Genomic DNA, 26,750 nt, shown 5'->3' with positions numbered 1-26,750 from the left:
TTCTTGAAATGACAAAATTGTCCTTGGTTGACTGTGGAGAATGAACTGGCTAAGATGTAAATATGTATATGAATTGAGGGTACTGTTGGTATTTCATAAGAGTTTTCTGACATATAATTAGGCATGGTGCATGATAGATGCTGAGTCACTTAAATGTCACTTTATATGTCTTTTTCATTTTTTTCTTTTAGGAAATTCATAACTAATTAATTATTAATGACGATTACATTTTTAACAAATTATAACCCATGACGGATTACGGATTTAGGATTTAGGAATCGTAAATGTACGAAAGGATTGAAAAGCTATATTGACGTTCAAAGTGTTAAGGTTCTATCTTGAACCTAAATGTCCAGCTATTTACTGTATATTTTTTTAAATTTTATATCAGATAGTATATATTTTATATATAATTATATCTAATTGACGTCAATTTTAATTAATGTTGAAGCATCAAAAGTTTGGCTATAATCCGCTCCGAACTATAGTCTATGTGGGTGTTTGAATTGACTTATTTTTAGTTGTTTTTAGCTTTTAAGCATTTTTTCAATTTTGATGGTGTTTGGCAAATTAGAAAAGTGCTTTTAAGCACGTATTTTTATGTCAAAATAAGTGTTTATAAATCAAAAGTAGAATAGTACCAACTTATGACTTTTGATTTTTGGTTTTAAATATTTGTGTTCGCATTTTAAATGAGTTGCATGTGTATAAAACAAAAAAATGCATTAATCGGATAAACTATGTGTAATGATTCTCCCATTTATGATAAATACTAGAGAAGCATGGCCCGTATCATCACGAACCCAACATTAAGATATGTATTTATCTTTTCAATCTTGGTATATTTAAATAATATTTTTTAATAAAAGGATTGTATATGTTTTCTAGGATTCATCCGAAATCTAGCATGAGTTCAACATATTTTATTTTAATATGTATTTAGATAGTTTAAGTTGTTAAATATTGTAATTTATAATATTTTTTATGTAATTTTTAAATTAATATACGTTATTTTTCTTGTCCAAATTTTTGTAGCATTGATAATCAATTATATTTGAAAAATAATTTAAGTTTTTAATTATTGTAATTCATAATACTTTTTTTCTATTCCAATTTCAGTGACACTAATATAATTTTAAGAGACGACCAAATATTTTATATCTTTTAAATTTTTTAAGTTGTTAATTATTGTGATTTCTAATATTTTTCATGTATTATTTTTTGAAATATATAACATATTAATTTTTTATATATATTTTAAGTTGTTAACTATTGTAATTTATAATACTTTTTATGTAATTTTTGAATAATATATGCTACTCTCCTTGTCCAGAGTTTTGTGTCGACGATAACCAATTATATTTTTAAAAATAATTTAAATTTTTTATCATTGTGATTTATAATATTTTTTCTATTTCAACTTATGTGGCAAAGTGCTTAAATGACCATAATAATTAATTAGGGGTGATTTAGTAAAATGTAATTATTATTATTTATTATTTTTAGTATGTGTATGTGTTGATTCCAGAAGAATTTGAAAACATTAAATATACTTTTAATATGTAGTTATAGTTAATTAATATAAATTAATAAAATACATTAAATATTTAAACTGTTATGATGAAATAATGAAATTATTATATATTGGGGCATGGTATGTAATTAAGTGGGAGTGGAGGAGTTTTTTGATAATTACATAAGAGGTGGTCGAAACCACCTCTTCTATACAATAGAAAAGAAAACATAAGAAAAGAGTTAAGAGTATTTCATTTCGATGAAAGATCAATACCTACGTTTTATAACTTTAATTTACTATTTCAATCATGATTTTCCTTTCCTTGAGGAAAAGATTCTTTCATTTTGGGTCGATCGTCAGTGAGGAAGGGCTCAGATCTTCGACGCCGTGATTCGTAACCATATGTTTTAATCATTTGAACTAGAGATATCACCTCATTTCTGATCAGCTCTCTCTCTATATATAAAAAATTTTAATAAAAATTATTGAAGTCATACAGAAATGACTAAACGTCAAGTATATGTAATTTTAGATATTTTATTTAACTTTATATATCATATATTCAAATCAATACATATAAAAAATGTAAATATAAATAAAATATAATCACAAATTAAATGAAGATGTTAAAACATACGGTCTGGTTAGGTACAACAATTAGCATCTTTTAAGTGGCAAATGGAATATTTTGTGCCCCACTAAACAAAATAATTTAATTTCAAATAGAGTACTTTATTAATTTAGTCAAATAATAAAAACAACATTATAGTATTGTGGATCCTCTAATTCACGTGCATATTACTTTAATTATATTATTATGATACAGTTCACAACTTTTCATGTCTAACAGATCTAAGTTGTACGAACTTAATTAATTATTAGTACTTAGAAAACAAAAATTACTCTTTCTAAAAAAAACATTTTTTTTTACTTATTGTGAAATGTATTAATTAATTATTACTTAGAAAACAAAAATTACTCTTTCTAAAAAAAAACACTTTTTTTTTTACTTATTGTGAAATGTATTAATTATTACTTAGAAAACAAAAATTACTCTTTCTAAAAAAAAACATTTTTTTTTTTTATTTATTGTGAAATGTACTAATTAATTATTACTTAGAAAACAAAAATTACTCTTTCTACAAAAAATTTTTTTTTTTTACTTATTGTGAAATGTACTTATATGGTAAATTAATACATTAGCTAAAAATAACATCTGTTTCATAGCTAAATTTTTTAACGCTGATTACATAATCAATCATTTATTTTTCAAACTATTTATCATGTTGTGTTGAGGAATGAAGGCTCAAATATCCTTAAATCGCGGGTCTGACCTTCACATGCAATACTTCTACATTGACATCAAGTCGAACGATACAAAATAGAGAAATCTCACAAATTATATTTTTCTAGCAAAGATTTTTTTTGTTTTGATTTTAAAAAAAAAAAAATACTGTTAATATATTGTTAATAAGTGATATTTGGCTTGTACTAATTGAAAATGTTAAATTCATTTTTTACTACATTTATGATTCCACATGGGTCCTTTGACAAAGTATTGAATGACTTGCATTTTGATTCTTTCCAGAATGCCAAGACCCATTCTTGCTTCAGCATTCCTCATGCTGAATCTGTAGAATATCACCATCTCAGTTGGCATTCCCCAACCACAACACTTTTAAACTCAACACTGATGGGTCTTATATTGAAAATCCTGGTAAGGGTGGGATAGGGGGAATCATCAGAAATAGCAAGGGCGATTGGGTTATGGGCTTCAGCAAAAGCTACACCCATGCAACCAATAACCTCATGGAGCTGATGTCAAGGAGGGCCTGAATCTAGCTCTACAACACAATTTCAAACCATAGAAGTCTGTGTTGATTCAATGAAAGTCATAAATATGTTGCGTCGTGGTAATCTTCTCTATGATTCAATTATTAATGCATGCAGGTCCTTACTAGAGAGACTGGAGAGTCCTCCAATCCACCACACCTTCAGGGAGCAGAATAGAGTAGCGGACATGCTAGCTAAGCAAGGTTCAGAAAAAGAACTCTATGACAGACTTCATGTTTTCGTAACTCCACCAACTAGTGTAGGAGTAGTTTTTTGGGACGATTTTAAGGGGAAAACATTCTCCCGTTTTGTATCTACTAATGATGTAGCTAGTCCAAGTAGCTTTGTTTTTGCGCCTGGTTAGGCACTGTTTGTACTCCCCTTATTTAGTTATCAATGCATCTGTCCTTTACAAAAAAAAAAAAAAAAAAAACTTGCATTTTCAAAAAATGATGACGTTTTATCGAAAATAAAATTGTTTATGATATATATTTTGTTTAACATATTTTTAGATGATAATTTCTTTCATTGAAACATCTCAGAACGTATAGAATTTTTTCATTTGTATTCAAAGATTTCGAGTTCACGAGCTCTGAAAATGAATAAGTTTATAGTACATGCAATTATGAGTTGCACGTTGAAATATCTTTTAAGAACAAGTTCAAATTCAATAGTTGAAGCGTCTTTTAAATTAAAACTCAATGAACAAATTCGTGCTGGCCTAAGTCCAAATGGACCATATTTTAAAAGTTGAACCAGATCTATTACATTCATAAGCAGTACGAAAAATGAAAATACATAATGCATAAACAAACACCTAAAATTGGTATCATCCGATAAATAAATACTCCAATTTTCACTATGTACATCCAGACATCTTAACTAGGGGTGGGCATAAAATATCGAATCGAATAAAAAAAAATATGGTATTCGATAATTTGATATTTGATACGGTATTTGAAAGTAAAAATTCAAAATTATGATATTCGAGTTCAGATCTGATAGAAATATTAATATCATTTGCTATTCGATATTTACTGAATATCAAATCATTTTACAATTAGCGAATCAATGATAGATATATCATCATATGATATAGGGAAGTATCTAATGTCCACATTGCTCTAGGGCAAAAGTACGGTGTTTGGTTCCTACTTTCAGTTGTCAGTTACCGAATTATCGAATCTGAAACTTTTAAAATATAGAGCCAAGTACCGACGTCCATCCCTATTCTCAACTCGTCTTCACTGTATCAGTTAAACACTCAAACAGGCAAAATTCAAAAATAGCATACTTATCCCCTCAACTATAAGTTTCATAGCAACAGTTTCATAATTACATAATATAGCAAGTTGTATTTTGTATTTTGTATTTTTGCAAACTGTTGCTACAAAAATACAAATACATATGATTTTTACTGCCTTTATCATCAATATGTATTTTGTATTTTTGCAAACTATTGCTACAAAAATATAAATACATATGCTACAAAATATAATTTGATAAAAGTGTTGTTATTTTTTGTAATTTAATACTTAAGTATGCTACTTTATGTATTTTTTTCTTGGGAAAATTTCAGAAATAGCAACTCTGTTGCCTTAATTATAACTTTTATAGCAACAGTTTCATAATTACGAAAAATAGCAAATTGTATTTGCATTTAAGTAAAATGTTGCTATATAAATACATATACAAATATATATGTATTACAGATAAATACATATGCACAACTGAAAAATACATATTCTTCTATTACTATGAAGTAGGTAAAATATTGCTACTTTGATATAAGTTGTAATTTTGAAAAAGTATTGCTATTTATTGTAATTATAGTCTTAAGAATGCTAGTTTCTGTAATTTTTCCTTTTTTTTCTTTTTATATAGGGCCTTTAGTTTGGGCTGTAAGAACTGGGCTTAAGCCCAATTCACGATCCATGATCCAAATAAAAAAGCCCACAAACAGAACCCGAACATCTTCTTCTCCTTCTTCTTCAATTTCCCCAAATTCAATCTTCCAAAATTAGGGCGCAAAATTCAATATGGCGAATCAAGGAGCAAAAAAGCGAAAGGAAGAAAACACTCGTCATATGAAGAAACTCTTTCAGCTCATAATTGCCTGCAACGTAATTTTTTTAATTTTTTTTAAAATTAATTTTAAATTTTTATTTTTTTTAATTATAAAAAAAAGAAGATATTTTTGGTTATTTTTGGGTGTATATAGGTAATTTATTTATTGGTGAGAGCTGGAATTTTCTATAAAAGTTTTACATGGAAGCATATAGTAGGATTATTGTTGACTTCATTGGCATATGTATTGCCATACAAACAATTGGATTCAATGGCGAAGCCAAGTTATGGTGATGATGGGGAGATGTTTGATGGTGGATATGATATGAGTACTGGTGGAATTTGTGGGTATGTTTAGTTTCATTTACAATTCATTTGCATTATTATATATTTGAGTTCTTGATTTTTTGTTTTTGAGCTGGTTTGAATTTTATTTGATAAATTATTGGCCTTTTTTTATGGAATTTGTGAGTTATGTTACTTGAATTAGAGTATGAGATAAAGATCGAATTTTAGTATGATATGTGTACTGGTGGTCTTTGTGGGTATATTTAGTTTCATTTCCAATTTGTTTGCGTAATTTTAATTTTCAGTTCTTGATTTTGTGTTTTTGAGCTGGTTTGAATTTTATTTGATAAATTATTAGCCTTGTTTTATGGAATTTGTGAGCTATGTTACTTGAATTAGAGTATGAGATGAATGATCGAATTTTAGTATTATATGTGTACTGGTGGTATTTGTGGGTATGTGTTGTTTCATGTACAATTCATTTGCATAATTTTATTTACTAGACCCGGCTTGGTGAGAGTATATTGGATATGTTGTTGTTGTTGTTGTATTTTTTGGGTTCTGAATTTTGTTTTTTTTTTCTTTTTGTTTGAGCTGTTTTGACTATTTGTGTCCTGAGGCGGGGGTCTATTGAAATAGTCTCTCTACTTCATCTTAGGTAGTGGTATGGACTGTGTACGCTTTACCCTTCCCAGACCCCACTTTGTGGGAATACACTGTGTATGTTGTTGTTGCTGTTTTGACTATTAAGACTATCAGATTGGTTTGTGGTATTATACTTGGCATGTTGCTGTTGTTGGTTCTTCAATATTGTTCTCTTTTTCTTTCTTTTGAGTTGTATTGACTTTTACTCGAAAATTTATCGGCCTTGTTTGTGGGATTACACAGGATATGTTGTTGGTTTTATAGAATTTATGAGCTATGTTACTTGGATTCGAGCATGAGATAAGTATGACTGATTTTTAGTTGGTTGAAATTGGCCTATGTTTTGAGTGTATTTTGACGGATCTGCCCCATAACACACCCATTTTAGCTGATGATGAAATGGGAAGGCGGATATAAAAATGATGAGTAGATGAATGAAGAGTGTTCAAGGCTCTCTTGTTAATTGACTATGCGAGAAATGTGTTAGTTATGTGGAAATGTTGTCCTTTGTTTAATCTTCTCCCCTTATTTTGGGTAATCAGCTGCTTTTATCTATTCTTGTTCTGAACATTGGACTCCTCGGATGAAATGATAGTAGAGGTTTATACATCAGGAAGAAAAGCTACCATAATTGCATTTTCTTTCTCGTCTTGTCTTATCACCTGATCTTGTGGATGGTCATTAGGAACATAAAAGGTGAACATGAAGATGTCTTATCATCGCACTAGGTAAATAAGAGGCGAAGACATTTTTCCATCTTTAAAAATAAAATTTCTTGCTTTGACAAGTGTCTTCATTTATCCTCTTTATTTCAAAATGAAGGCAAAGGAAAAACATCTCATTTGTGTCTCGTTTAATTTTGTGTGTGAACATGTGCTGCTGATCATCTTCCTATCCATAGCACTAGCTTTGTGGTATCTTCATAATCTCCAATTCCATTTTGTTTGGAAATATAATCTTACCTTGCTATGTTTTTTGCTTGCAGATATTTACATGATATAATCTACATTACATGTTTCGTGCAATTGGCTTCTATCATCTCCGACAAGTTCTGGTACACATATCTAGTGGTAAGTTTATTTGTATTCTCTATTCATGCTTTACTTACATGTCACAGTCATTGTTTTGCATTTTGAGAATGGATCAGAGCACATAATTAGTAGGAAATATCCATATTCACTGTTGTCGAAATATATAAACAGAAAACATTGGCAAATGTATTATTTATGTTGTCTTTCTTCTTGGAATGCTCTACAGTTTGTCTAGCCATCGCCACAATGTCTTATAGACAATGTTAATAGAACAGTTTGCTTGAATCTTTCATCAATAGGCGATGATTTTTGATTTGTGAGTAAAACAGATGCCGTAGGAAAGAAGAAATAATTTGACTTTCCCATCCTTCTTCCATGTATTTGATTAGGAATTAGTATAGATTTCACATAACTTTTAGAATAGTTTTTGTTGTGTACCCGAGGCGCTTTGCATGAGGTTGAAAGATTATATATTTTTGTCTAGTAGTGTTTAAAAGTTATCAAAGTTTACAGATGATTCACGTTCCTGAAACTTCAAGGCAATAGTTTTGTACCTTCTTTATCAATATGAGAACTTTTCTAGAATTAAAGCGCCCTCTCCACCCAATTCTATGTCGTATGATCTTGCTTGACAAAGCAATACCGTCTTGATATTAGTTAGAGCGTTACTTATCAACCAGCAAAAAGTGTGTGTGAGAGAGAGAAAGAGAGCAAATTCTTGTGTGTTTGAGGAAATAAGGAAATCAGGAGAACAAAGATACAAAGAGGTTTTCTCCGAAATGAGAACTTCCCGACATCCAGCAGGATTCGTTTCCTTCACAATTTGGTAAAGTAGATGCCTTTGTTGCATCCTTAAACTGGCACTATTTCTATTCTCTAGATTTCAATCTTCTGAAGATCCTGCAGAAAATATCCCTTCAAGTCAAAACCAAGACATTTTTCTTTTAGGGTGGCTTTGTTTTCAAGGAAATAATTTGTCACTTCCGTTCCTATGTTAGAGAAGGAAATGTCGTTTTCTGACTTTGTTTAATCATACTTTCGGAGATCTTAGAAGTTGGACATTCTTCAATTAAGTCTAGCCAATCGGGCACACCCTTGATGCGTGGATTACCAGCTGCTTGTGGGCTACACCATGCTCTCTGTGTACGTGTGGACTGGTCAAGATGCTGGGTGCTGGCCTAGGTGCTATTGTCATCCAAAAGGTAAAAAGTTATGTAGTTCCTCGGAAGCCGGCTTTATGAAAGTGGTCTAGACCCTAGCCAAATTGCACCACTCCTTTTGTCAACATCTTTCAATCATTTCTTTCCCTATTCTCTCTTTCTGAGGAAGTGACACCAGAACCTTTCGTTTCTATAATGAAGGTAGCAGTAGTAGTTGATATGCATGATTGGTAGGACATATATAGTAAACGGGAGAATTTTGTTATTCGGTTTGGGAAATGAAAAAAGATTTTACTTAACATAAAAATAAATAAATAAATAAATAAATAATCAAAAGCTCTTTCCTGCTACCAGGAGATTTTGAACTAGTAGCATAGCAAAATAGCCAAACTTGATCTCTCAGTACCCAGAGACACGTCTTCAGGTTAGGGGTTTATATTTAATTAAAAGAAGCAAAGTAATTTCGATGCATAATTGAAGGTTAAAAAGTATAAAAGACTTGTATCTAAGAAAGGTGCAGTACTGACGAGAGGAAACGATGGAAAGATGGTGCTGCAGTTGTGAAGAGCTGATTTCCGTAGAGGTTAGAGGTAGGCCGAAGAAGTATCTGGGAGAGGTGATTAGATGGGCCGTGGCACAGTTTCAGCTTACCAAGAACATGGCTTTCGATAGGGGGTTGTGGAGGGCACATATGAGGGTAGTAGGTTAACAGGTAGTAGAGCGTGATCTCGCTTATCCTTCCATACTAGTTTAGTCATAGTATTACTCCTGTTGTTTCTTGTTCCTCGATTTCCATTATTACATGCCGCTTCTTGTACTTCGATTATCGTATTTTTTTGTTGTACAGTTACTGTTCAGAATGCTTTGTCATGCTTTCTATAATATTTTGCCATTACTTCTTCATTTCTGTTATTTCTTTTCCGACCTTCTTTGATCTGTTTGCCATGAAGCCGAGGTATCGGAAACCACCCCTCTACCTCCAGGGTAGGGGTAAGTTAGCGTACACCTGCCCTCCCCGAGATCTTTAGGTTATTTTGGTTGATCTATATATTTAAATTACTGTTTCCCTTTCCAGATACCTGCATTCGCCGCATACCAGCTCTCCGGATTTATCAAAGGACTTTTACCTCAAGGTTCCGAGGTTCGTGTTAACAATATGGGCCATCAAATCGTCATAGATCAAACAATGTCTTTTGGCCTAATGTTTCTCATGATTATCCAGGACGTTGAAGAGGACGAGAAGACCAGAAAAAAGAGAGAAAAGTTGGAGAAGAAAGCTTCAAGAACCAAATTCATCAAAACAAGAGCTCGTTAATTCAGCATTCTGCATCGTAGTGATGTAGGTCGTGCTGAGACCTATACATTGACCGATGACTAATGTTTTCCCTCGATGTAAGGAAAATGTGATTTAGCACACGAGCTATCTCGAGACTGGATATCGATGTACTCTGATGTTGTTGGAAGTTATTACTTTGGGTAACTTTGTCGTATCACCAGATACACATCCTCTTTTGTTTTGTTTAATGTATCTGTGTATGTCTTGATTGCTGATGCCCTTTTTCGGGTTATGTTCTATGAGTGTATATTACTCCCATCGGTGTCCCAGATCACATTCTATGAATCGACTCGTCTCGATGTTTCATCTATCAGCTCCTCTTGTAGAGATCAATGTGGTTTTACGAAGCGTCTAAGCACAATTCAGTTGCGTTGATCAACCAAAAGAGAGGGTTTATGTCACTCCTTAAGTTTATATGTTGAGAGGGTTTATGTCACTCCTTAAGTTTATATGTTTTATCATATTTGTAACATGTCGGGGGTCTATCGGAAACAACCTGTCTATCTCACCGCTGAGGTAATGGTACGGATTGCGTACACTTATCCTCCCCAGACGCCCCACTTGGTGGGAATATGCTCGCTATGTTGTTGTTTGTATCATATTTGTAACATGAAAATTTTGCAAAGAGAACTTTCTTTGTGAAGCTTTTACTAATGCAAATTTTTAGGGTTTCATTCTTATACTAATATCTTTTAACATGAAGGGAAGGAGCCTTTACGTGACTGGTAAAGTTACTCGTATGTGATCAAGAGATAATAGATTTGAGTTGTGGACGCCTTTGTTGTTTGGTCCTTTTCTAAATACCGCACATAGTGAGAGTGGTCCTCTTAGGCTCTTACTAATATCTTTTATCATCTTGTCGACTAGTCAATTTGAGGTGGAACGCTAGCGTTTGAGCAAAGTTCAGGTGTCTAAATGAAATTTCTTAAAATAAAGGTTTGGCTATACAATCTAAGTGTAACAAGTGTTCATTTGGCTATTGGTTAGTCATTGTGTTTGATGTCATCTTCTTAATATTAAAATATTTTTAATTAATAATTGACAATAACATTCAAATTTTGAGTAATTTGCCATCCCTCTAGGTCACCTATATTGGATATACAATTTCTCTTAGTCTTTTTTTTAGGGGGTGGGGTCGGGGTGTCGGGGTTGCTATCTGATATTTGATATTTGTATTTGAAATCTGATTAAATTCAAATTGGAATAAATAAATCCCACATTAGGAATAACTGTGAAGAACTTAATAGTTAAGGGAAGATTAAATTAAAAAAATGGACCAAATTATTTAAAAAGATCATATATTAATCTAACTTACTAACTTCCAAGATGATGTATGCAATCTAGAGCTTTAATTTACTCTAATTATTTTTCTTTGGATTAAAATACACTTTTAAGACTTTGACTACTTGTGAGACTTAAGAACTAAGATGTTCCTCCAAAAAAATAAATAAATTAATAAATAAATCTCGAGTCAAGCGAATTCAAATTAATCAAGATAATGATTCCAAATAGCGTATAGTTCGTTCATGAGATTCAATATAGTTAAATATTTATAAATTTTAACTATGAACTCAATTTACCTTGGACAAAAACCTATAAACTTCAAATTCTGAAGCGGTCCATCATCCCCATATTTCATTGTCTATTTTTATTTATTTTTTTACTTTATTTAAAACCTAAGTAAGAAAAGATACTTGTCAATTGTTCTAGTCAACAATGGAATAGTAAATAAAGAAGAAAAATTATACTTTTCAAAAAAGAATACAAGACTAACTTGGCTAAGTAAAAGAAAAAGAAACTTCATCCTTATTTTCCTTGTCATGTGTATTCATTGATTGATCACAATATCATTGTAATATATTTAATGCATTGATTTGACATAAGGGTGTGTTTGGCATGATGGAGTACTATTTTTTAAAAATATATATATATTTTTAAAATAACGTAGTTTCAAGTGAAACTAAGTTGGATATGCTGTTGTTGTTGTTGCTATTTTTTTCAATGTTTGATTGGAAAGTACTAAGTATTTCATGGAAATACATTTGTTAAATATTGATAATAATATCATCAAATTTATCGACAACATCTTATTACATAGAATTAACAATAATTTTTTATTTACTAATAGAAATTGTCTGTCACTAATTCATGTTACTTTATAATGAAAAAAAAAAAGAAATGACTTTTTTTTTGAAAAATATTTTTTTTGTATTCTCCATCATTACCAAAAACACCCTTAGTTGATAAGGACAACTTTGACCCTTTCATCTTTAAAACTACTATATATAGGATTACTTGTTAAAGAGTAGAAAGACACTAAAAAAAAAAAAAAACACCACTCCACTACTACAAATATTATTTTTTTTTGAAAAAAAAATGTTGCAAATAAATATGAAAATTGCAATATCATTTGTGATTATGATAATTATCTTGAGATGGTTATGGAAATTCTTGAATTGGGTGTGGATTAATCCCAAAAAATTGGAAAAAAGACTCAAATTGGAAGGTTTAAAAGGAAATCGTTACAAGTTTTTACATGGAGATATGAAGGAGATTAATACAATGGTTGAAGAAGCAAAAAAAAAAACAATTAACTTTACTAATGACTATGTTTCTAGAGTTTTGCCTCACTCCACCAAGTTAATGATGCAATATGGTATGTAATTTATTACACTATCTCATTTTTTAATTTATATGATATAGTTTTTACTTTTCGAGTTTCATATTTGAACTATTATGAGTTTAGTACATTTACTATACCAACTATTTTTCAAAACACATCTCAATTGTCATTTTATGTACTTTTTTCTACCTGAAATATCACCACCGTCCGGATAGAAAAATAAATAGTACTCCTTCCGTAACATTTTATGTGACATCATTTTCTTTTTAGTATGTTCATTAAAAATGTCACCTTACTATAATTAAAAATAATTTAGCTTTAAAATTTTCGTTTTATCCTTAACGAAAATGAAGGGGAGCCTTGGAGTAACTGGTAAAGTCGTTGTCATGTGATCTGGAGGTCACGAGTTTAAGCCTTGGAAATAACCTCGGGCAGAAATGAAAGGTAAGACTACGTACAATACACCCATAGTGGTGGGGAGCCTTCCCCGAACCCCGTGTATAGTAAGAGCTTTAGTGTATTGAATTGCCCTGTTTTAATCCTTAATGAAATGGTTTACAACCAAACAAATATCTAACGGTCGTTTTAGACCGCAAGTTTAAAAAAAAAAATCCTTTTTTTCTTAAATACCATGCCAAGTTATACGCTGTGACATAAAATGGGAGGGAGTAATTGATAGTTGACATTTGTTTTGATGAATAATTGATGATAGTTCAGATAGGAAACTTACACATCTGATAGTTCATGTTTGAAACTCAAAAAAATGAAACTTGCGCATCTAATAGTTCATGTGTGAAACTCAAAAAAAATGAAACTTGCACATGTGATATAGTTCATGTTCGAAACTCAAAAAAAAAAAACGAAACTTGCACATCTGATAGTTCATGTTTAAAACTCAAACAAACGAAACTTGCACATCTGATAGTTCATGTTTGAAACTCAAAAAAATGAAACATGCACATGTGATAGTTCATGTTTGAAACTCAAAAAAACGAAACTTGCACATCTGATAGTTTATGTTTAAAACTCAAACAAACGAAACTTGCACATCTGATAGTTCATGTTTGAAACTCAAAAAAACGAAACTTGCACATCAGATAGTTCATGTTTGAAATTCAAAAAAACAAAAGATAGCTCATGTTTGAAATTCAAAAATACGAAACTTGCACATCTGATAGTTCATGTTTGAAATTCAAAAATACGAAACTTGCACATCTGATAGTTCATGTTTGAAATTCAAAAAAAACGAAACTTGCACATCTGATAGTTCATGTTTGAAACTCAAAAAAAACGAAACTTGCACATCTGATAGTTCACGATTGAAACTCAAGAAGCCAACGTACCTTAGATGTGTTTTCGACCATTAACTCTAGGATAAACTTTGTTAGTGTGAAATTTGTGTCTTTTCTAATCTAAATATCTTTCTCATTGTCTCATTGCATGTTTAGGTAATAATTGTTATATGTGGTTGGGACCAAAACCAGCAATGTTAATTACAGAGCCTGAATATGTAAGGGAAATTTTATCAAAAAGTTACATTTACCAAAAGATTGAAGGCAATGCAATCACTAAGTTGCTAGCACAAGGACTTGCAAGTTATGAAACAGATAAATGGGCTAAGCATAGAAGAATTATCAACCCTGCATTTCACCTTGACAAGTTGAAGGTACTTCTAAAATTTAGAATATGTATATTTTTTTCACACGATGTCCGGTATCTGCATTGTGGTTAAACTAATTTAGATTTGTGTCGAAAAGTCTTACTTTAGAATCTTGATTATTTCCGGTATCTGCTTTGTGGCTAGACTAATTTTGATTTGTGCCAAAAAGTCTCACTTTAGAGGGTAAAACACTTCCTACCAAAGGCGACCGTGTCTCAAGTGGTTGGATTCATGGGTCAGAGACAATATTATAGTTATAGGTTCGGCAAAACTCAGCCTTACCCCTACCTTGTGAAGGTAGAGAGGCTATTTTCGATAGACTGTCGGGCTCAAGTAAAAGATATATGTAAAACAAATACAGTAGCGAAAAGAACAGGTTGAAAACAAATAAGAAGAGAACATGTAGCAACAACAAATAATAACTATGATTAATTAATTTTTTCTTTAACTAAGGATGGAGGGATACTTACAACCCCGCCACGACCACTAGACACATCCTAAGGTCTCACTTTTGAGGTAAAACACTTCCTACAAAAGGTGACGGTGTCCCAAGGGCTTGGATTCATTTCCGGAGCTAATATTATCGTTATAGGTTTGGCAGAACTCATTAGTCCGAGTCAGACCTTGTATTTGTGTCGATAAATTCATTTGACATGTACGACTATAATTCACAACTCATAAACTAAAAATCTTTGATCCACTTGTTCTTAAAGTCAACAACGTACCCGTGAGTCTAAGGAAGGTGGTGTGTACTCAACCTTTCCCCCCCCCCACCCCCACCCCCCCTATACCTTACAAAGGAAGAGGTTGTTTCAAATAAACCCTTGGCTCAAGTAAAGGTAATTTCAAAAATCAAGTATGCAAAACAAATGCAGTAACGAAGAATCCATATCAAAAACCAATTTATTGAGGAATACTTACAACTCCGCCACGGTCTTTGTATGATTAATTATTTTTTTTCTTTTTTTGTGTGTATACAGCACATGTTACCAGCATTCTACATGAGTTGCTGTGACATGCTCAGCAAATGGGAAAATATAGTTTCATCAGAGGGATCAGAGATAGATGTGTTGCCATTTTTGCAAACTTTAACTAGTGATGCAATTTCAAGAACAGCATTTGGTAGTAACTATGAAGAAGGAAGACAAATATTTGAGCTTCAAAAAGAACTAGCTGATTTAATTTTACATGCAGCTAGGTGGATTTACATTCCCGGGTGGAGGTAAGATCTACGTACAAATTATATACGCCGATATATTTTCTGTCGTATTAAAGTAACTGAACTTTAAACGACTTAATAGTAAAGCCATAAAAGCTATTATTTTTGGACACGTTAAACTATGCGTGAATTGCTCAGAAAATATTAATGAAGAAATAAAAAAATTCACTATGTAAATCTTTTTGACAACATATATTTTTCAAAATAGAAGATAATTCAAAATATGTTATGGTTACACTACTAACAAGGGGCGGAGCTAGGTAGGGGCAAAGGGTTTCCAGCTGTTATTTCCCTCCCAAGGGCGGGCAGGTTCTTACGCGTTACTCACCCATTCGCCACTGGAAATACCGTTTCTTGTGTTTCCCGCCTGACTTGCATGTGTTAAGCATGCCGCTAATGTTCATCCTGAGCCAGGATCGAACTTTCCATGAGATTCATAGTTGCATTACTTATAGCTTCTTTGTTCGCCGACAAAGCGGATTCGGAATTCTTTTATTTCAGCAGCTATGTTGAAAAGACAATTATCTCGCTTGCAAACATATCTGGGCAGGACTAAATATATGGCAGGGGTATCCGATATTGTAATCATCGTTGATCAACACGAAGAATATACGACCCTGCGAGAGTACTGTACTACTTTAGGAATTCTAACAATTTGTTCAACCGATACAAATTGTGACCCCAATCTCACAGACTGATGCCATATCCTCAATCCGATTAAAGGGCAGTCCGGTGCACTAAAGCTACCGCTATGCGCGGTGTCTGGGGAAGGGCCCCACCACAAGGGTGTATCGTACGCAGTCTTACCTTGCATTTCTGTCAGAGGTTGTTTCCAAGGCTTGAACCCGTGACCTCCTGGTTACATGACAGCAACTTTACCAGTTACTCCAAGGCTCCCCTTCATATCCTCAATCCGATTAATTCTTATAATAAATTAGTTAAAAGATTACATTTTATATACAAAGTTAAATTTTCTTTTATGTATATATAGTAGATGTTGAATCCCCTCGACTTCTTCTGTGTCTTTATTTCATCATATTTCGAACCCGTTTAGTAAAAATCCTGGTTCTGCCACTGCTGTTAACTCTTGTTTTTGATGTATACCTATGTATGGAACAATAGGTTTGTGCCAACAAAAAGGAACAAGAGGATGAAGCAAATAGCAAATGAAGTAAGATCATTAGTGTTGGGAATTATCAACAAAAGAATAAGGGAAATGAAAGAAGGTGAAGCTACAAAAGATGATTTATTGGGTATACTATTGGAATCAAATTTCAAAGAAATAAAAATTCATCATGAAAACAAGAATTTTGGTATGACAATTGATGAAGTGATTGAAGAATGCAAATTGTTTTATTTTGCTGGTCAAGAAACTACTTCAGTATTACTTGTTTGGACTTTGATTTTGTTGAGCAAACATTTGGATTGGCAAGAAAGAGCAAGACAAGAGGTGCATCAAGTATTTGGGAGTGACAAACCTAACTATGACTTGTTGAATCAATTGAAAGTTGTAAGTATACATTTATGTTTTTTTCAAAATTTATGTTGTGTTTGATACGATAGAAGTCATTTTTCGCGAAAATGATCTTCGTGGGGTCATTTTTTGGTGTTTGGTATGCCGAAAGTCATTTACCTTATAAGACAATTTCTTTTTTCAAAAGAAAGAAAATGACTTTTGGGCAGAAGTCATTTTCGATTTGGCCCAAAAACGATTCGTTCGCGCCGTTTCGCTTGTTTGACCACCCAAACAGCCCCGCTGATCCCACCGGGACACCCTCACTCGCTACACAGCCCGCCTGGGAGCCGCTGATTTTCAGTCCAAAACATGCCCGGGCCTTGATCCCACCCAGACAACCGTGGGCTAACACCCACCACTTTTGCCCGAAAACGGTCTGTTCGTGAGTTCAACTTTCTCCCGACCCCACTTCATGAATTGCCTGGACCCCGAGCCCATCCACACAACCGTGGGCTAACACCCACCGATTTGACCCGAAAACGGCCCGTTCGCGAGTTCAACTTTCTCCCGACCCCACTTCATGAAACTACACTAGGTTATTGTATCTTAGAGTTCAACTTTATATTAATTGCTTCGAATTTTCTTTTTAACTTCTAGCAGCTGTAAAGTTGTCTTGTCTCCATGTGACCTATAGGTCACAAGTTCGAGCCGTGTCATCAACCACTAATGCTTGTACCAGTATAGGATGCCTACATTGCCCCTTATTAATAATGGTTCTTGTGAATGACTTTCGTCGTACCAAACACGCTGACATATTATTAATATTTTTCACTAATTTTTTTTCAACAGGTAACAATGATATTCAATGAGGTTCTAAGGTTATATCCACCAGCAATTATGATTGGTAGAAGAGTAACAAAAGAAACCAAATTAGGGAACTTGTCATTGCCTGCTGGAATGTTCCTAATGTTACCAGCAATTTATTTGCAACATGACATTGAAATATGGGGTGATGATGCAAAAGAATTCAATCCAGAAAGGTTTAGTGAAGGTGTTAATAAAGCAACAAAGGGTAAATTTGCATATTTTCCATTTAGTTGGGGACCAAGAATATGTATTGGACAAAATTTTGCTATGTTAGAAGCAAAAATGGCACTTGCAATGATGCTACAACATTATGCTTTTGAGTTATCTCCATCTTATGCACATGCTCCTCATACTTTTCTCACTCTTCAACCTCAACATGGTGCTCCTTTGATTTTGCATAAGTTGTAGGACCGGAGTCACATCAGAACTCGGAAGTTAAACATGCTTGACCAACTTGAGAAGTATTAAAACGGGTGACTCCCTGAGAAGTCCTCGTGTTACATCCCCTTTAGTTGTCTCCAACTTGTTTGTGATTGAGGTATAATGGTACTAGGATGGTGGAACCCACTGGGAAGTCCTCGTGTTGTATTTCTCCTTTAGATGATCTCAGTTTGTTTGGGATTGAGACGTAAGTATATAGTATGTATTTGATATATCTACTATAGTTTGTAACAGTATGGTTTATTATTGTACAATCTTGTATGTTTCATTTTGCACATGTTTCTCATGTCACTTATCACTATTCAACTTCTAAGTTATAGGACATGAACTCTGAAGTTAAGCGTGTTTCAACGGAAGTAGTACTAGAATGAGCAGCCCTCTGGGAAGTTTACGCGTTGAAGGATGCTTCTCCTTCAACACGCAAATTGTAGGGTGGATATAGATTCAGCTGTACAGCCGCATAGGCTTAAGAATGATCAGTTGAACATGCTTTGCTAGAAAATTATACTACATATCTATTTCAAATATCACTTTGTACGTAATATCAAATCATTTTTTGGTTTCCCGCCCGGTGTCCGGTGTCCGGTGCCCGGTGCCCATATTGGAGCCCCACTAATCCGGATCGCGCGTAACAAGGCCCATTCTAAGGGAAACGCTTCCAACAGGATTCCATACTCATACTCAGGTCTCAAACCCGAGACCTCTGGTTAAAGGGTGGAACAGTCTCACCACTACATCACAACTCATGTTGATACGTAATATCAAATCATGAATACCCTTGGCGAAATTCATAGATTCGGAGTGACTATTATGTTTTGGGCTGCAGGTTGTTCCATGCTTTTTGTACAGAAACTATTGACTATTCATGAGCCACAGGATCAAAAACAGTCCATTAGAGGAGGAGAAATCATAATGCTAACTAGAACAGTCACACTCACACTGGCATCAATATAGTACTTGTATCAATCAGACCACGGCAACTGCACAATTCCTCACAACATGAGATAGTCGCGGAGATTAGAAACTACCGGAGTGCAACAAAGATCATACTACAGATTACTTCAAAACTCCCAGCTTCGTCGGTAATATCATAGTAGTATCCATTCATAGTATGTAAATAGGTCTATCACATGACATACCAGTCATAAAAATCTCGAAACATGATCTAGTCATCGCCATTACATAGTTACTGACTTCAGCAAAACATACTGTATTTTATTTCCTAGATAATACGATACTAATAGTACTTAAAAGGTACTAAACTTCGTAGGTAATAGGCCATTACTTGGAAATGATGCATATATTTGCAATCTTCGAGGCATTGCATGCAGAATACGATAAGTTGCATCGATCAAAGGACAAGACTATGTCTCTGCCCACTGACCTGATGAGCAGTTCACAGTGATTTGTCGCTAAGCACGAGTTGCCAAATCAGACGCAAGACCAATGCGAGCTTCCTGCTTGACTCCTGAACCGGCATGTATGAGATATAAACGACCTTCATATAGCTTAAACGAGCTCGTAGAAATTACTGGATACTTCATCTCTCCATGCATGACATCCACCTAGTAAACCAGGGAAAAAATAAACGGATAGAATGATGCAAATGCCCAATCTTCGAGAGACACTGCATGCAAAAGAAGATATCTACTGCTAAGCTGATCACAACTGCACGCTTAAGGATAACCACTAACCTGATGAGTTCCCAGTGATTCGTCACTAAGCACACGAAGAACCGAATCAGGCGCAAGATCTACCAAACCAGTGCCGGATCGCTGCTCCATTCCTTCACCGGCAATTGTGAGACGAAAACCACCTTCATATTGCTCAGGAAAACGCAGAGAAGTTACTCGCAACTCCATTTCTTTATTCATGTTATCCATCTGGTAAACCAGGAAAAAGTAAAGCATATTAGAAATGAAAATAAGGAAAATATTTCTGATCATACAGATATTTTGCACATAAAGACGATGGGTGGCTAGATCATCAAAGTTTGCCTTTACTGCTAAGTTTCATATTCAAGAACTAGACTTCTCTACCCACTGACCTGACAAGCTCCCTGTAATTTTTCGCTAAGCACATGAGCAGCTGGGCCACACGAGAGCCCTTGCGCACCAGTGCAGGCTTCCTGCTCCACTCCTGCACTGGTATTTGTGAGGTTACTTAATTGCTATTCAGAGTCTTCGTAAACTTCACCATCATCAGAAAGGTCATCAAAAGCTCGAACATCAAGCTGGTAACGGAGAATTCCTCCGATGCCACCAAAACCACGGCAAAACTGAGACCCTTCTTGTGATTTGTTGGTAACGAACTCCAGACTACAACCAAATCTCCTGTACTCATTCGCAAACCACTCAAGTAGTGGCAATTTTTCCTGAATCTCTAATTCAGCATTTGTTTCAGGATCACGGAAGTTACTTTGGACAGTGTCTTGCTCCTTGTTCAAGTGCTTGATGATTGTTTCCCCAGTTGTGGTATTTTTCAATACGTACCTATTAATGTCCAGGTTTTCCCACACAATAAGGGTCTCAATAGCACCCATTTCTAGAACTTTCAAAGTATCATCAACCCCAAAAACATACTTCCCGGTGTCCTGACTGATCTCCTCAAAATACTTGCCTATCAATTTCTTCTCTTGTATAAATTTCACATTAGCCAATATCTCAGCGGAAAGCTCAATTGCTTGGTTGAAACCATTCTCCCCTCCGTAAGAAACATCGACCACATTTAAAATCTTTGCCTGAAGACGAGGATCAAACATGTCAGACTGGCTAAGTTCTGTCTTAAAGTCAGCTGATCCAGCTAGTATCAGGCCTGAAACATTGGGCTGGCTAGTAGCAGGATTAATGTAAAACTGGGTTGCAAGCTCCGCTGTTTTTCTCACATAGTTGTGACGTTTCTCCATCCGAAGACGAGCAAAACGCAGAGCAGACTGTCCTCCCCTTCCATGTTTTTTGGGCAAATCAACACTAAACTTGTGAAGGACCTCCCTGGTATTGCCACTCAATGTCCCAAAAAGTGTTCCATTCCCATCCATCACAATAAACCCGAACTTGTCATCAGATTCCAAAAGTTCATTTAGGGCTTCTGTGTGGAATTTGTTATCACAAAGATATAGAGATGCATTAATGGGCCTGAAGGGCTCAAAATCAATTGTAACCTTCTTCTCTTTTCCATCCTCAGTGATGATTGTTCCGGTATAAAGCACAAGCCCGTTTGGAGGAACCTTGTTGTAGAGTTTAAGCCTCTGTTGAGCAGATGTGATTGCACCAAGCACAGATTGACGATTCACTCTACTTTTGATGTTCGATGCAGTTCCGAACTCATCTCCAAGCATCTTAGTGACCCTAGATACTTGATCCCGTGGAGGCATGATTAGAGAAATCATGCTGGTACCATTGCCTCGAGCAGCTTCAAGTGCCTTTATAAGTTTCTTGATCTTCCAGATCTCGATATTCTTATCGTTATCATGACTGTCAGCCATTATTGAATATCGACGGTCTGTAGTTCAAAGATGCTTAGATTATTAGTATGCAAACAAAGAATAAAATAGACCTAACACCAAGTGACGAAAAAATGCCCAATCCATCAAATAAACTAATCAACCGACAACTATTGAGTTTATTATTTTTCCAACCCAAAATTTTTAGGTACAGTTACAGTATCCATTTAGAAGTTAGTATAGGAACTACCATAAGCTTCGCAAAACATCCAATTTTCCCCAGTTCCACAACCGGCTTTCGTAAAATACTCAATTTTGTACTTCCACAATTAAACATCTTCTCTCATTGATAGTCTTCGCTAGTTCACTATCTTAACTTGTCCTAGAGTTACAGTGGCTAATAAATCATCCACAGGGACAAATATACATAACAAATTTCATCAATCATACCGAGTGTTCAGCTATAATGTTTAAGATTTGCTTTCTCAAAGAAAATCCAGGAATTTTTCAATAGAAGTAACTCGCCGAAAATAGATTATACGATAATATCTAGTTCAAAACATCAGTTTCACATCTAAAACCAGACCCCCCCCAAAAAAACAAAGGCATGGCATCCATAGATAACAATGTAAACAGATGCAGATACTTCACGTAGTTAGATCGATCATACCTCAAATAACCAGCTAACGACAAACTACAACAAAAAGAAAAAAAGAAATACAAACACGCAATAAATAGCAAATGAATAAATCACTCATCAGTATGTGAAAAGGAAACTAAATTTTCAAGTTTCAACCCCCCCCACCATAAAACGAAAAAGGAGTTCAGAGAACACGCCTTATTAAAGTAACTCCGAAAGTATATTATGTAATACTAATATCTAGTTTAAACCATCAGTTTCAAAATCCAAACCAAACAAAAAGAAAAGAAAAATACTTCACCAAGTTAGATTGAGCAACGAGCATACCCCCAAATAACCATAAAAGTATAATAAAAAAAGAAGAAGAAAACGAATCAATCACTCAACAATATAAGAAAAGGGAACACAAAATTTCAATTTTCACACAAAAAAAGATCGAAGAGTTGAGTTCAGCGAACACCCTATTAAAGTAACTACAACAATAACGAACTTAGTGTGATCCCAAGTGGGGTCTGAAGAGGGTAGAGTATACGCAAACCTTATCCCTACCTTCGCGAAGGTAGAGAGGTTTCCGAAAGACCCTCAGATGAGCAAACAAAGCAACTCATGTAAAGTAGCAATAATATCTAGTTTAAATCATCAGCTTCATAATCCAAAACAAAACAAAATGGAAAAGACACATAATACATAGATAACAATATAAATCGATGGAGAGATACTTGCACCTAGATCGTACCCCAAAATATCTAAAAATTAAAATTGAAAAAGATCAGCTTGCAAACAAAAAAATCAAAAACGATTTTAGCAAAGCACCTTATTATAGTAACTCACATAAAGTAGATTATGTATTAACATCTTAATTCAAATCATCAGTTACATAACCTAAACGAAATAGAGAAAAAAGAAATACAAAATCCACAGATAACAATATAAATCCATACAGAGATACTTTACCTAGTTAGACTGCTAGGTCGATCAATTCATACCTCAAATAACAAACAATTATAAATAAAAAAGGTAAAAAAAGAATCAATCACTCATCAATATGCGAAAAGGAACACAAAATTTAACCTTACAAACAAAAAGAATTAATTTTGGCGTAGATTGTAAAATAATATCTAGTTAAAATCATCAGTTCCATAGAAATCCTAGATTTGCCTTTGATCATACCTCAATAACCAAAAACTGTAACATAATAAATAAACTACTCATCTATGTTATGAAAATTTAACACAAATTTCAGCTTTCACACAAACATAAAATAAAATCCAGTAAAATCAAAACAAAAAATCTAGCTCTATTGATTAATTCACACCTCCAAATAACCAAAAATTATTTTAAAAAAATAAATAATAAATCACTCATCAATATGTGAAAATTCAACACAAATTTCAGCTTTCACACAGACATAAAATAAATCCAGTAAAATCAAAACAAAAAATCTAGCTCTATTGATTAATTCACACCTCCAAATAACCAAAAATTATTTTAAAAAAAATAATAATAAATCACTAATCACTCATCAATATGTGAAAATTCAACACAAATTTCAGCTCTCTACAAAAATACAGCTCAATCGATTAATTCATACCTCAAAATAACCAAAAATTATTAAGAAAAAAAAAAAAAAATCACTCATCAATATGTGATCAATCGATCGAAAAAATTCATACCTCGAAATAACCCAAAAAAACAAAAAAAAATCACAAAAGTTCAACTTTCAACCAAAAAAAAAAAATCCAGTTCGATCAATCAATTCATACCTCAAAATAACCACAAAAAAAAAAAACAAATAAATCACAAAAATTCAACTTTCAACAACAAAAAAAAAAATCCAGATCGATCGATCAATACATAACACAAAAAAAAAAAAAAAAAAAAAAAAAAAAAAAAATCACAAAAATTCAACTTTCAACAAACAAAAAAATCCAGCTCGATCGATCAATTCATACATCAAAATAGCAAAAAAAAAAAAAAAAAAACAAATAAATCACAAAAAATCAACTTTCAACAAACAAAAAAAGTCGAAAAAAATGGATTTAGCGAACACACCTTTACGAAAGAGAGACGAAAAACAATCAATTTCCCGAATGCAAAGTGAAAAAGGAACACGGCAGTCTATGGAAAATTCTGGCGAAGTTGGAGGGCTTTTCAATATATATATACTTATTCTATAATGGGCCCCACAATAATATTAAATTACTTTTTTTTTTTTGGCCTTTTTTGTTGAATTATTTTATCCTTTTTTTTACTTTAATTAGAAAACGGACACTTGGCACTTTTGTTCTAAGGTGTTTGTATTTTATTGATGTTCGATCCTTTATTGGGACTAGTCAAATGTATGTGTTTTGCACGTGTGTCTTGTTAATTAATACTAATAAAGCTATGATAAGAAATTAAAATAGTATAAAATTGTACTGTATAAACGTAATATTAAATTACTTCCATATAAATCATTATATGAGCATTTTCATATCATGTATATAAATGAGCATTTTTTTTTGATTAACTTAAAAATCTAACCATTAAGGACCCACATTGATAAGAAACATCTTATTGATTTGGTTATAGATTTAGTACAATAACAACATACCTAATATATTTCTACCAAGTGGTGTTTATCGATTTAATATGTTTAGAAACTAAAAACTAATAAAACGAATCAATAATGCATAATACCGAACTATAAATCAACCGATGATGGAATATCTTAGAAAGGAGTAAAACTTGTGGCAACATAAAAGAGAATCATCATTCTCGTAATAAAAATTTAAATTTTTAGGTAAGACAAACATTTGATTTTTACTGCTACTTCACTGAGCGGCAACAAGTTTGTCTTATCCAATTAACACAAGAAATTATTAAAAGGAAATAAGTCATTGTCAATTGTTGTTTACGTATAATTTATATACAATTTTTAAACTTATCACTGATGAATACGAATGAAAAAATACGATTTCAATCATAATCAAAATAAGAAAAAACGTATAGTAGAAGAAGTGGCTGCTTTTCTTTATTAAAGTTTGATCAAAGCAATATTTAAATAAAATTGTAGAATTTTTTTTATATATAAAATAAAATTTTAATTGATTTAGAAGCCCAAAACATTTTCTTTAAAAAAAAATTTATCTAAATATGATAGATTTTTATTTCATAAATTATCTATCAATACTAAAATAATACGGATTCCAATATAAACTCACAATTCTTTTCTATCTTTTTGTTTACTTTTCCTTTTCAAGACGTGTTGCTTTTTTGTTTGAACATTGTATGTTATCTTTTATTTAAATAAAATGGCCCAAGAAAAAAAATAAGTGAAACTAACTATATTTAAAAGGGATAATTATGATTAGCCATGTTTATATATATTTACTTTTTATATTAAAAAAGTATTACTTATCAAAAATATATATTTACTTTCCGTAAATAATGAATATAAAAAATTTAGTACATATAAGTTCTAAATATTAGTGTCATAATTAAATATTTATTTTTAAATGCTTGAAATGTGTTCTATACGTATATCTCGAGTCAATCAATAAAAGAATATATAAAAAATATCAATTAACTTTAAAATAAATAAATCCATGAAAAAACTCTAACTTTCGCTTATATACAAAGAAAAATGAAAAAAAAAAAAAAACAGATAATAAAAAGAGGTATATCCCAATTTTGAATAAAAAAACATGCTTGTAAGTTGCAAAGCGTTATTTATTAGAGAAAATTATTTTAATTGACAATAGAAACTAAAATTACCTTTGAAAAGAGTGTTTGATCATATTTTATATGTATGGTAACAATAGGAGCCTGTATCCAAAAAAAAAAAAAAAAATTCATCAAAATATATGAATAAACATAATGATGATATGCTAAATCTCATGATTTATTTACAATTAAAATAATTTCATATAAGAAAAAATTTAAAATGAACTTCATATAACGAAGAAGGATCGAAAAAGTTAAAGAATTCAAGAAGAAAATATTAATTAATCATCAATCAAAATCAAAACAAAACTAAGAATAAGAAGAAAATATAGAAGTAGAAGATATTTTTCTAGCAAAATTTGATCAAATAACTACTTAAATAGAATTGTAGACATTCTGTTTTTAGATAAGGTAAAATTCTGTTTGATTTAAAAGTGTTAAATATTATGAATTCTTATGTGAATAAAATATATTTTTTTCTTTCCATACATATGTTTTTTAAAAAAGTATATTTTGGTTCCTAAAATTTTTCCATTAATAAATTAATTTTTTTCATCAATAAACTGATACCTTTTCTTTTATGTCTTTTTCTTAAATATAATGTTTGGTTATTCTTATAAAAAAAAAACGTTTGGTTCTTAATTTTCTTTTTTTCCTTTTCAAGGATAATTTTTTTCCTAAAAATTTGTGTAGGATTCCTAATTAAAAAATTGTCATATTACATTTAATTCCTTTTAGTTATGTGATTCTTTCTTATTTTTCTTTTTGTATCCTAAATATTTGAATAATAATTATCATTAAATTATTATTCAAATATTTAG

The 26,750-nt window shown here is 32.5% G+C and overlaps 3 protein-coding genes across 3 annotated transcripts; 2 read left to right on the top strand and 1 right to left on the bottom strand.

The window, feature by feature from the left end:
* Positions 1 to 5,320: 5,320 nt before the first annotated feature.
* LOC107854259 (transmembrane protein 208 homolog) lies at positions 5,321 to 10,132 on the top strand. Its single transcript, XM_016699267.2, has 5 exons — positions 5,321 to 5,472; positions 5,571 to 5,764; positions 7,335 to 7,419; positions 9,616 to 9,681; positions 9,763 to 10,132. The coding sequence occupies exons 1-5, from the start codon at positions 5,389 to 5,391 to the stop codon at positions 9,853 to 9,855; spliced, it is 522 nt and encodes a 173-aa protein (XP_016554753.1). The 5' UTR covers positions 5,321 to 5,388; the 3' UTR covers positions 9,856 to 10,132.
* A 2,050-nt stretch (positions 10,133 to 12,182) lies between these two features.
* Positions 12,183 to 18,417, top strand: LOC107854232 (cytochrome P450 CYP72A219). Its single transcript, XM_016699229.2, has 5 exons — positions 12,183 to 12,532; positions 13,948 to 14,165; positions 15,140 to 15,381; positions 16,501 to 16,888; positions 17,684 to 18,417. Exons 1-5 carry the CDS (start codon positions 12,253 to 12,255, stop codon positions 18,107 to 18,109), a joined length of 1,554 nt encoding a protein of 517 aa, XP_016554715.1. The 5' UTR covers positions 12,183 to 12,252; the 3' UTR covers positions 18,110 to 18,417.
* An 800-nt stretch (positions 18,418 to 19,217) lies between these two features.
* On the bottom strand, positions 19,218 to 24,419 carry LOC107854233 (eukaryotic peptide chain release factor subunit 1-3). The gene is made up of 4 exons (XM_016699230.2): positions 24,277 to 24,419; positions 20,190 to 21,643; positions 19,837 to 20,025; positions 19,218 to 19,707 (listed from the first exon to the last, which is right to left on the bottom strand). The coding sequence occupies exon 2, from the start codon at positions 21,624 to 21,626 to the stop codon at positions 20,313 to 20,315; it is 1,314 nt and encodes a 437-aa protein (XP_016554716.1). The 5' UTR covers positions 21,627 to 21,643; positions 24,277 to 24,419; the 3' UTR covers positions 19,218 to 19,707; positions 19,837 to 20,025; positions 20,190 to 20,312.
* Positions 24,420 to 26,750: the final 2,331 nt, after the last annotated feature.

The sequence above is a fragment of the Capsicum annuum genome, chromosome 7 (genome assembly GCF_002878395.1).
Source record: "Capsicum annuum cultivar UCD-10X-F1 chromosome 7, UCD10Xv1.1, whole genome shotgun sequence".
NCBI lineage: Eukaryota > Viridiplantae > Streptophyta > Magnoliopsida > Solanales > Solanaceae > Capsicum > Capsicum annuum.
Note: the sequence above shows the minus strand (reverse complement) of the source record. Positions and strands in the feature narration are given on the sequence as shown.